Here is a 12,431-nt window from a genome sequence, read left to right as displayed (position 1 = left end):
AGGCCTGTTAAATACGTTCTAATGTTATGCAGTTGTACAGTTGTACTAAGGTAGGGTTTTGTATATATTTGTCGGCCACATATTTCCAACAGATAATTGGGGTTGGGGAGATTAACTTTGTTTTTATGGGAATTAGTAATATTTCTAGGCTACTAGTCTTCCAGGCCAATGAAAATATTTTTAATTTTTTACCTCTGACATCAGTATCCAACAAAATTATCTTTACAAGTATTGCCACTAGGGCCTTCGTGAGTCCAGATTATTGTACCCGAGAGTCAAACTCGACCCAGACTCGAATACCCGACACTTACTTTAGATCATAATGAGACTTAGAAGGAATAAAGTAAAATAACATTATGCATCTTAATTCCATCTCTGAACATGGATGCCAAATCATACCATTGTATTGCATTCCACACATTCAACTTTTGTAGGTCTCGTGGCCTCATTATATAATGTAAATGGTGGCAATCATATGGCAAATGATGTTAAATTTTTAAAAAATGCAATGAGAGTACTCTTCTTGCATGACATTCATTACTTTGAAAAATCAAACAAACTGTGATCTCTTTATACATATTTTAAATTTAATTAATACATTATATTCAACAGATTTTTCACAAAGGTCACAAAAACATACATGATCAGTGAAGCACCAATCTGTCATAAATTAATTATACATCTCCTACATGAATTGTGTCCAGAACAGACTGGAATTTCCAATACAGGACAGCACACCCCATGTTCAGTGATAAATAAAAAAAACAAAAAACACTTGACAGAATAGCAGATAAAACAGGGTTATATTTGCCTCAATATTTGTCTTTATTATTAGAAAGGACTTCCACAAGGATTTTGTAAACATTGCCTTTATTTAGAAGTCCATCTTTATAAAGTGTCAAGACGTATTTATGCTGTCTAGTGACAAAAACTATTACTCACTTTTAACTTGTTTTAGTAAAATCAATTTGTGCCTGATTAAGGACTTTGATTGCAAGATAATAATAAATACAATAACCCACTCGATACTCTGAATTACAGATTATCTGTCCCTCATGAAATAATGTTGTCAGTCACTCGCTAAAGCTCGTAACTGACAACATTAATTTCACTCGGGACCGATAATCCGTAATTCCTTGTAACTCGTAAGTTATTGTCTATTTAAGCCACAAGTATTCACGTGATGATACCACTTTATGAATAAGTACACGTATGCAATATTATTAGGCAAATATAAGTCTGTTTATATTAATTCACTGACTAAAAAATGAGACTGAGACTAAGTAGCTGATTTGTACAGCACAGAATGTGATTAGCTTTTTTTTAATAAAGATAATTATTGTACAACTACAAGTTGCTTTGTAACATTCAACTGCACAGTCATGTATTAGTAAGCCCAGAATTTTAATTTTTAATACAAGGCATCCATTGGAGTCCAATATCTAGTTTTAACATTATAACATACCAGTCTACAGACATCTTTCCATGATATTTTAATTCTGTCTGTGACCCAAATGTCATATATTACAACGACAGTGATCAGTTGAATACAAAGGCATGTCACTACACTATTATATACATGAACTAACCGATCAACAATCTAATTTCTGTAGTATTACTTGATAAAATATGTTGAACCAATAACATTAATTTAGAGGCAAGATGAAAAGCAAATAAAATAAAAGTATTACTAGGTGATTAAAAATTATTTGGGTGCAGCCAATTACAAAAATATTAAAAAACCATCTCATCTTTCAATTTGTCTCCAATATTAAGAAAATTAATTCAAATTAAAAATATAAATAGTTGTGGTGCACTGTACAGTTATGAAGTGGCAATAATTATTGGTTACTGTATTACATTTTAAAATTTTATACATCATGTTATCTCCCTAGAATCGTACATTAAAACTTGAAAGGAAATAATAACTATTCTTGATTCTGTGATATCTTGCATATCATTTTTTAAATTTGCTTAAATAAGTTAAAACAGAATAAATCACACAAGCAATCATATATTAATATTTTCAAATCAATCTTCTACAAAAATTATGATAACACCATTTTCATACAACTTCTTTATGTATTTATCTGAATAAAATTTTATACAAAGCATGATTTCTTCTCTCTTAAATATGATTTCATAGAAATCGGATATTACTGGACAAATAATTTTACACTACAGCCCCACCTGTTGTAAAGAACATCTGTACATAAAGAAGAACATCTGTACACAAAAAAAGCACTTTGGAAATGACTTGTAAATGCATGAAACTAATAAAGGTCACAATGCAAGTTAATGTGGGTTCCACGGGTCCGACATATTCTAGACAGTATTGTCGGACATATTCTAGACAGTATTGTCTGACATATTCTAGACAGTATTGTCTGACATATTCTAGACAGTATTGTCTGAAAATGGGACTACATTTCTTTTGCATGTCTGTATAGAAAATAAAGTGCAATAGAAAAGCATTTGCTCTGTAAATTTGTTTTACTGTCATCTAGTATTTTTAATCAATTAAAAGGTTGATTTGTTTAACAATATTACTAGAGCACACTGATTTATTAATTGCTAGTAGCTAGAAATCTTTTATATGCACTTTCCCACAGACAGCACAGCACATACCATGATCTTTGATATGCCAGTTATAGGTCACTAGATGCGATTGGAGAAAACTCAATCAGAAAATAGCTTCCTTAATTGCAGAACTCTTAACTTAAGAATTTGTCATCCACAGCAAGTTTATGTTAAATTGCCTTGTGGGAAACGGTCCAGCGACCACAATTTTGAGCTTGTCTTTGGCAATATTTTTTTTAAATAATTTTTTTGCAGAAAATAAACAAAACCAAAAGGTTATTTTGCTGTATAGTCTTATTTCAAATGTACAAAACCGTGTTTACATTTTGGTGTCATTGAACTTAACTGATGGCAATAATTTTTATCCTACAGCTCCAAAATGCTGTTGGTGACACACTCAACCTATGGTAATTTATATCTCAACAATGGTAATTGCTGTCAGTGTCCTCAATAAAAAAAATATTGTTTTGTTTAATGACACCACTGGAGCACATTGATTAATTAATCATCGGCTATTGGATGTCAAACATTTGATAGTTTGACATGTAGTCATCAGAGGAAAGCCGCTACTTTTTCCCGTATGCAGCGAAGGATCTTTCATATACACTTTCCCACAGACCGGAGTGTCGTCATTAAATTTGAGCTCTGTGATAGCATTTGGTCCTTCGACCTTATTGAGTGCTCTACCGACTGAGCTAGATTCCACCCTCAGGGTTTCTGCCACAAAGGCAAATTAATATTATGTACCCTAAAATCTTGGAATTTAATCAATATAGTTTTAGAAATTTTTGACACATTATAGTAAGACAAATGCTGTTTAAAATTTGTCAAATTGCTTGGAAGAAGGAAATGTTTTATTTAGCGATGCACTCAACACATTTTATTTACAGTTATATGGCACCAGATTGCTTGGAATGCAGAGTCCAATTTCAAGACACTCCAAATCCTTAACCACCACCTAATAGGGGCATTTATGGTCAGTTTTATTTGTATTACGTACACCCAAACTATTTTCTGGCAGAAAGCATACCGCCCCTTTTTAGTCCTGGCAGATGAGGAGCAGGATCTCTCTGTGCTCCTATCTACATAAGGTTCAGGTACTTCCATCCTGGACACAACCTCTGGCAATTGTGGCGTACTGGATACATTTTTAAAACAATTTATGACAATTATATTCAATGAAATAAATTAACTTTAAAAAAAAGAAAATCATTAAATGTTGCACTAACACTACTTTACTATACAAAAAGAATCATACAAGTTACACTGAAAAATATATTTCTTACTGACTAGCCAGTCAACTGCATTTTATTTACAGGTATAGTTATATAATTAAAACGTGCATTATTAACACAAAAGAACATTTGTTTTAAGTGCCTATTAGAGAGTAGAATTTACATAAACACAATACTCATGGTTATATAGCACCAGAAATTATCTCAAATGTTAAAAGAAACAGTTACCGACAACTCGTGAATAAAGAATGCTACAGCGCCGTATCAAAAGTGTTCACGAAAATGACGTCAGTAACACGGAAGCGCTTTTCTACCTTCTGCAAAATGCATGTTTTTCCCCAAGTTACGTAAAACCAAACCTTTTGATACAATCCCTATTTATATATTTTTTACATAGCTACACTGGTGACATCATGAATTAGTCGTCTGCTCCCTTGATCTTGAAGCAGACGGTGTTTTGCAAAATGGGTCGCAAATCCACAGATCTCACTACCGAGAAAAAACAACTGATTGTTGACTTAAAATCGTATGGCCACAGAAACTCGGAAATTGTCAAATTATTGATGGTGCCAGAGTCTACCATTCGATCAGTGTGGAAAAAATATTGTATAAGCGGATGTGTTGAGAACGCCAAAAGAACTGGTCGACCACGAAAGATCACAATTGGAGGAGAATTATGTTTACTTCGGAGTGTCAAAAAAAATCGCGGGAAAGTTCTTAGAGATATAACTGCTGATTTTAATCAAGGTAGGAGAGTGAAAGTTCATCCTGTGACAATTCAAAGAATTTTACACAAAATTACAATTTTTAAGCGAGTTATTCGAAAAATAATGAGTATCTGTGAAGTGAACAAAAAAAAGCGACTGGACAGGAGATGGTGGGATGTTAATAACCAGTGGAGTCAAGTGATATTTAGTGATGAATCTCAGATAGTAATTGGCAAAAACCACCGTGTTTTTGTTTGGCGAGCTGCACATGAAGCATACTGTCCCGAATGCATGTCTGTTCCAAGTCAACGAAGGGTGTCGATTATGATCTGGGGCTGCATTACATGGCATGGTGTCGGAACTTTATGTATGGTTAATGGAAACATTCATGCTGAAAAGTATCGTGAAATACTCAACAATCATCTCTGGCCTGTTTTAGCACGACATTTTATCGATAAACCATATCGTTTTCAGGATGACAATGCACCTTGTCATAGGGCTTGATTAATCGAGGCATATAAACGTGAAAATAATATTCGTGGTATGACATGGCCTGCTCAGTCACCAGACTTGAACATAATAGAAAATATTTGGTTAAGAATGAAAAAAATACTGCAAAACAAGGCCCTAACCATAAAAATGTCTGAAGAGTTGTTCGCTGCAGTTCTTGACATATGGGAGACATATGGGAAAATTTGAATGTGGAATACATTTAAAGTTTATATTTTTCACTTCCACGTCACATTATGGCTTACATTCGTAACAAGGGCAAACTTAACCAAATATTGAGGTATGGTTATTAATTCTACTAGCTGAATTTTGTTTTTAAAATTTACATACTGACCCGTGTTTACACTGGCCATTTTGGATTATCGCGCAAACTTTTGATACGGCGCTGTATATGAGTGGTTGTTAGATACCATTATCTTAAGAGTTGTTTCAAAACTTGTCTAACAAGTGAAAGTGAGTTGGATATGTTTAAAAACTGCAAGTTGTGAGATAAATGGTATCTAACAGACACTTAGCGTAGTATTCTGTTTCTAATACATCCTCCAAAAGTGAGGCTGAAAAGAAATTAAAAGCTTGTGCTTCTTGTTAACATAAATACATCACAGAGCAATCAATTTTGGTGCTGCTTATTTCAGTAGATGGTATGGCTGTGGTGGTCAGGTCCTCACCTTATCATTTGATATCATACTGTAAATATACTACTAGTATGTAGTGCATTATGAAAGTAAAATGCGAGTAGTCAACAACATTTTTGTCTTTGATTACTCAACAAATATAATTATACTATTGTGTAGAGAAAGTACTGAGCTTGGCAGTCACTCACAGTACTTTGTAGCTCGCAACACTTTCTAGATTTACAGGCAATAATGAAAATGTTCTCACCAATTGGTGTGTAAAAAACATAAATAATATGATGTTTTTAGAGGATTACATGTATGTTATTTTGTTTTTTTAAGTTTGCTGTAGCATGTAGTCATTTCAGTGGTTGGTAAGCAAACTCATATCTGATCCCCACGCCCCACTGGCAAAGCCTATCAAATATATAAGCTCTGAATGCTTATGATTACAATAAACAATTTTTTTAATTGTTTTTTTTTAGGGGGGGGGGGGGTAAAGTTGGCTTTTACATGCATGGGTGCCTTACTCCACACTTAACTACTAACTCTGAATCAAATATTATAAGAAAAATATATATTATCCTAAAAGACTAAAAAATAATAAATAATAAATCTATAAAACAAGTTAAAAACCATAATTATTTAACATTTGGAATAGTCATAAAATCTCTAGTATAAGAATAGAAAGAATAAATTAAGTTCTATTTCAATTACCTTTCAGTTTTAACAGATACTGTTACAGGTTATGTTAATGCCAAGTTCATTCTCAACGTGTTACAAACATTCCTGTTTAAACAATGGTAATACAAAATATTATACTTTCTTGCAAACACATCTGTCATGTGTCAGTGAACAACAAGTGTTCTACTGTGCAAAGTGTCTTATTTAACACTTAGATGTTGTGGTATGTAAGGTATTTACTAGAAATCTATGACCTTATTACAGTAACACTATGACCCTTCAATAACCAGAATTAATATGACACTATAATATATTAATAGTGTCACCAACACAAGATAAGATAAACTGCCATATAAATCTTAATAAGCATCGTCATGTACAAAACAGATAGACATGTGGACGAAGATGGATGAACCACCGACCATAAAAACTTCAGCATATAAGCCGTCACTACATACACCAAGGCAGCTTCGAGCCAGCCCTTTGCTTAACACACCTGGAGACAGTAGGTTGCCGCTCCATCGAAGTTCTCCCTATGAGGATCCTCACCCATAGAGAACCGAGATGGACACACGATTACAAAGCTGAGCAGACTATAATGTAATCAGTAATATTTTAATAAATCTTTTTATAAACAAAGTAATTCTTGTTATGTACATCAGAGGTGCTACAGGTATGGTTTGGTGCCATAGCGGATCAATGAAGCTGTAGCTGGCACACACAATGCGGTCAGTTAACAGCCACTCTAGATAAGAAACATTACACTGCTATGGTATTGTAAGTGGTAATCAGCAGAATGATCAACAGTAACAGTACTGGCCAGGACTTGAAAGAGCCAGTTGAGCTCATACAGTGCCAAACACTCTGGGCTGAATCCTCAATATAATGCTGAAGTGACATTATAATACAGAATATCATGCTCAAGTTACATTAACATACTGAATATCATGCTCAAGTTACATTATAATATGGTCTAAAATCCTCAGAAAGGAAACACAGTTACTTTAGCTGGTGATACCACATTCAGACATATTCACAACTTTACACTGACAAAAAAACAAGAATAAATAAAATTACCACAATTTAGGTTGAAATCTAGCATAACATAGCGACCTGTTTGGAACAGCCACCTTCAGTTCTTCTACCTAATCCAAACTGAACCAAACAGCCACAAGTCACAGAGAGCATGTTTTTGTTTTTGTTTTTTTTATACATATTTTTTACTCTAGGTGCATAGTTAAAAAAGGTTATATTCATTATCAAGAACAACTTTGATGACCACAAAGATTAACCGTAGCCAATAAAAGTAGAGTATTTCAAATACTTACAAATATACATACTTTTTTGTCATGGAAATAGCCATGGAGTTTTTTATTTCTCCATGGCACTTTTTTTGCCTTGAACTATATTCAGGGTTTTTTTCAATGGCATCTTTTTTTGCCGTGGATATTTTCTTAGTTGCAGGGTTTGTAGTATAGTGGATTAAACAGGAATAAATGTTCTCAAAAGTTTAGTGTAGCAAATATTTTGACAGTGTTATGAGATCATCTTGTCTTACACATGGAAAACCCCCCACAGTGTTTTGTTAAATTAGCAGCTATCACATGTCAAACATACAACTCGTATTTCATATGACCTGGTGTTAAAGAAGAAACCCTGAGTACCCTACATACAAATTGTGCAAGAGATATTTTATATGTACAATCCCACAGACAGCACAAAACATACCACAGCCTTTCATATGCCAGTTGTGAAGCACTGGTCAGAATGATAACAACCCAATGGATTACTGACCTAAAACCTCTCACACTTCAGGGCCCAATTTCACAAAACACTGTAAGCCTAGTTTTCACATAAACGTAAATCTTCGACTAAACCACAATTATTATTAGTATTATAGTACAACAAATATAGGTAAATTACACATTTTATGTTGTTCTTAAAATGCTCCATTTTCTGTAATAATGTAATTTGTTTCTTGAATTGATGCCAAATGTTTTGTGAAATCAGCCCCAGACCAACGCTCAACCATTGAGCTAACCCTCACAGTATACAGTGATAATCATTACAGTGATAATCATTTCCCATAACTACATTATGTACGTCATGTACAAATTGGCCCCCATGTTCCATAAAACACAGTCAATGTAACAAAAAATTAATTTTCACAAAAATCATTATTTCTCTGTCTAGTGTCCTTCCCACTTTTGTAGAACGCCATCTTGGAATATCAGGTTTTGTGTAGGGTATATGGCTGAATGTTCTTCCTTGTCTTGTGGAATACCGGAACTTTCTATTTCTGTCATCACACTTGGGTTCTAGAAAAGGATCAAACTGATCAATTTTAGACATCTGCTTGGAACATGTTTCTCTTTTTATTATTAAAGAGTTCTTGTGGAACAAATCAGAATGAAACCATCTTAAATATCTGCTTTGAATGCATTTTTTTTTTTATCATCAAAACAAAATTCTATAAAAAAATAAAACTGAAACATCTGGAACATCTGTTTGGAGTAGAATTATTTCTACCTGAATCATGCAAATTAAATTGTTTTAAATTGTGTTTGTACCTTTGTTTTAAAACACTTGTGAAAACCAATGCAATATATAAGGAATGACAACCCCACCCCATAAAAAAGAAACAAAAAAGAAGAGAAGTAAAAAGTTCTTACCTGCCAGTTTGTGATAAAATCAAGGAATTTCAAAGAGAGCAATCTACTAGAATGTAACAGACCCTTTAAACTGAAAATAAAACAGGTTTTTATCAGTCCATAATATTAAAGACATCAGTGAACCTACGTAATTACAATGCAACGTAATTTAAATCTTAAACTTAAAATATTTTTGGAAACCTTGTTAAATGATAGAAATTCTATCTAGAACGGACTACCCAAGACATATATATGAGAAAAATCAAATCAACTTACAAACTGCCATTGGTATAAAGTAATATGAATCAATGGGCTTTTTAAACACTTTCACTTATTTTGTGTGTGAAATAGTCTTGTTTATTATAAAGCACTGCTATAATCAGCATTATATATAAAGGAAATTTCAGACGTTTACCATTTCATGTCTTTTAAAACTGTTGTAACTGCCACATACACACATGTTGCAGAGTCCCTTGGCTTTTATAAATATGTTTGACTAACTATATTAAAATACAAAATTTCCTTGAACTATTTCTCTTTTTTGTTTGTATACAATCATGTTAAAATGTCAAAATATCACAATCTTAATTGCAAGACTTTATTATTTGGTAACCCAAATTTTAGTACCCACGAAAATAGTGTTATATTTAAATCTGTTCAAGACTTTATAATTAATAGCAAACGTTTCGATAACTAACCATTCATTATTCCTCCTTCTCCCTTCCCAACTGTGACTAAATAATATCATATCAACTATCTATTTTTATTTTTCCTTTCTTCTCTCTCTCTTCCATTCTTCTCATCTTAGCTAATTTGAATTTATTTAAATTATTATACTATTTCTGTCATCTTGATGTATCAAACTTGTATTTATAAATGTAGGGAGAGGCCTTAATATAGGCTCTTGCCTGTTGGCCAATCCCAAACCGCATTTTGACGGCAATAAATATTGTTTAAACTATGTTAAAATTAACTACTATTTTATTGCATTCTCACACCTTTCATGTTTAAAATGTCACACGTTAAAATTAACTGCTATTTTATTGGAAGGAAGTAAATGTTTTATTTAACGACTCACTCAACACATTTTATTTACGGTTATATGGTGTCAGACATATGGTTAAGGACCACACAGATATAGAGAGAGAAAACCTGCTGTCGCCACTTCATGGACTATTCTTTTCGATTAGCAGTAAGGGATCTTTTATATGCATCATCCCACAGACAGGATAGTACATACCATGGCCTTTGTTACACTAGTTGTGGAACACTGGCTGGAACGAGAAATAGCCCAATAGTGCTATTTTGTTGGATGCTCTTATCTTTCATGTTTAAAATTAGCTGCTATTTTACTGGATGCTCTTACCTTTCGTGTTTAAAAAGTCCCAAAGAAGATATCCTCTCACACACCTCCCGGTTGAGGTCCGTATTGAAGAGAGGAATCCCAAAATGGCAGTCCAACAACATCCACTCACTTTCCGTCAACATATCACATGTCTGTGGTCCGTTCAAATTGAGAGTCAATTTCTCTTTGGTTAATTTATTCTGTGAGTCTGCTGCACTGTCTTCTAACAAATCTATCTCCGAGGCAAGCACCTGTGCGGACATGAGATCCGTAACCCCGTTTGTGGGTCTGTGTCCGAGGTCACTGGTGGAGGAGATGTCAGAGGAGGAGCACGACTTGTCCATGAGGAAGACGTCGCTGTCGCCCTGGTCCATGCTCGGCTTGTTCAGGTTGAGCAGCGTCACGAAGCCGCACGCGTGGACCAAGTCAATCTCCTCACACAGCTTCGTGATCGCAGCATGACTCGGGTAATGACCACTTTTGAAAGACTCTGACAAATTTAGAATCAGAAATATAATATTACAGCCCTCAAAGAAGCTTTGGCTAGTACCCAATGTATTATAATAAAAAATGTTGATAATTTAAGGCAAATTTAGAATAAGAAATATAATACTATTCCAGTGCTCGTCAAATGTTTGAGAAAGTCACTAGCCCTCAAAGAAGCTTTGGCTTGTACCCAATGTATTATAATAAAAAAAAGTTGATAGTTTCCACTAGCCTAGACTGAAAATGCACTAGCCAGGACCAAGGGCTAGTGGATTTGTCGAACCGTGTGATAATAATATTATTACAACAAATACAGCTCCTTACACGTAATTACTGCAGTTATCACTTCGCTTTAAACAATCGAAATAACTGGTTAATAAAAACAATGATTGCAAGAAAAATAAATATAATTTAACAATAATATAACAAATGCAATATTTACACATATCTTAAAATAAATATAATTTGTTATTAATTAAGATTTATGTCTGGGGGTTTTACCAATCCCATCTGTTAATATAAAAAAAGAAATAAATATTGTTTAAACCAATTTTGTTTATATTTCATGATTAGCACTGTCCTCAAAAATTAATATGAATTAGGTAAATCAATGACAATAGGCTAAGCTGAATGTTTGTTAACAGTTGATAATCAATCTAAATTCCTTTATAGATGTTACATTTTTCAAATCCAAAGTAAGGGACATGTAATCCAAACTGTCTGCAGCACAACATAGATAATATTAACATGTATGCTAACGTTGAGGGATCACTGATTGTAATTCACACTACTTGATATGTAATCCATTAAATGATTTTAATACATAAACTGACATTAATACAACACTTATTATTACACATACCAGATGCTTCTTTCTTGAAAGGAAAGGGTATATGCACGGTACAACCATCACTGTGGTACCCATGAGCCTGGAAACATTAAAAATGTTGATATTAACAGTTACAATATAGTATTGTGCATCACTGTGAGTTAACCGAGATTTTGACAGGAGTGTACACCTAGTGATGTTCTTCATATATCAGTACCAGTACAGTCCTTATGGTATAACATAAGCAATTACTCACGATCTTGTATGCTTGCAAAAAATCATTTCCAAGTAGTGAAAAATGTTTGCCTCAACACATGCTGATATTGCTAATTTATTTTACTCAAAATTACTGTGAATTTGACACTGAGAGCAATTTGACACTGAGAGCAATTAGACACTGTGAGCAATTTGACACTGAGAACAATTTGACAATGAGAACAATTTGACACTGTGAGCAATTTGACAATGAGAGCAATTTTAAACTGTAGCTCTCCTACATCATTCCAGAAGAGCAGTTTATTACTCAACATCAATTTTCAAAACTCAAGTACTGTCAGTATACTCTTTATGCTCACCAAAACATGGAAAAGATATGAATGTTTAATGTCATCCCAGCATAATTTGACCAACCATATCATGTATTTAAAAAAGTCATGAGAACATGAAAATCTTACAATGAACAATAATTGAAGTATGACAACAGATGCACTTCTGTAATTAGCAAAATTGTTTTGTTAAATAACTGCAACTCTGAACACTGTTTTTGAGTGCTGCCAGTTCTGGCCATAGA

At 33.5% G+C, this 12,431-nt stretch overlaps 1 protein-coding gene across 1 annotated transcript in view; it reads right to left on the bottom strand.

Moving 5' to 3' along the window:
- Nucleotides 1–567: 567 nt before the first annotated feature.
- Nucleotides 568–12,431, bottom strand: part of LOC121376230 (protein FAM91A1-like) — a 33,683-nt gene continuing 21,819 nt past the window's right edge. The window contains exons 18-21 of the mRNA XM_041504046.1: nt 11,675–11,741; nt 10,348–10,816; nt 9,003–9,072; nt 568–8,648 (exon numbers count right to left, since the gene is read on the bottom strand). Coding sequence (XP_041359980.1) covers nt 8,520–8,648; nt 9,003–9,072; nt 10,348–10,816; nt 11,675–11,741 — 735 coding nt within the window. The 3' untranslated portion in view covers nt 568–8,519. The remainder of the gene's footprint in view (nt 8,649–9,002; nt 9,073–10,347; nt 10,817–11,674; nt 11,742–12,431) is intronic.

The sequence above is a fragment of the Gigantopelta aegis genome, chromosome 6 (assembly GCF_016097555.1).
Source record: "Gigantopelta aegis isolate Gae_Host chromosome 6, Gae_host_genome, whole genome shotgun sequence".
NCBI classification, from domain to species: domain Eukaryota; kingdom Metazoa; phylum Mollusca; class Gastropoda; order Neomphalida; family Peltospiridae; genus Gigantopelta; species Gigantopelta aegis.
The sequence above is the reverse complement of the archived record's forward strand: the minus strand, read 5'-3'. Positions and strand labels throughout refer to the sequence as shown.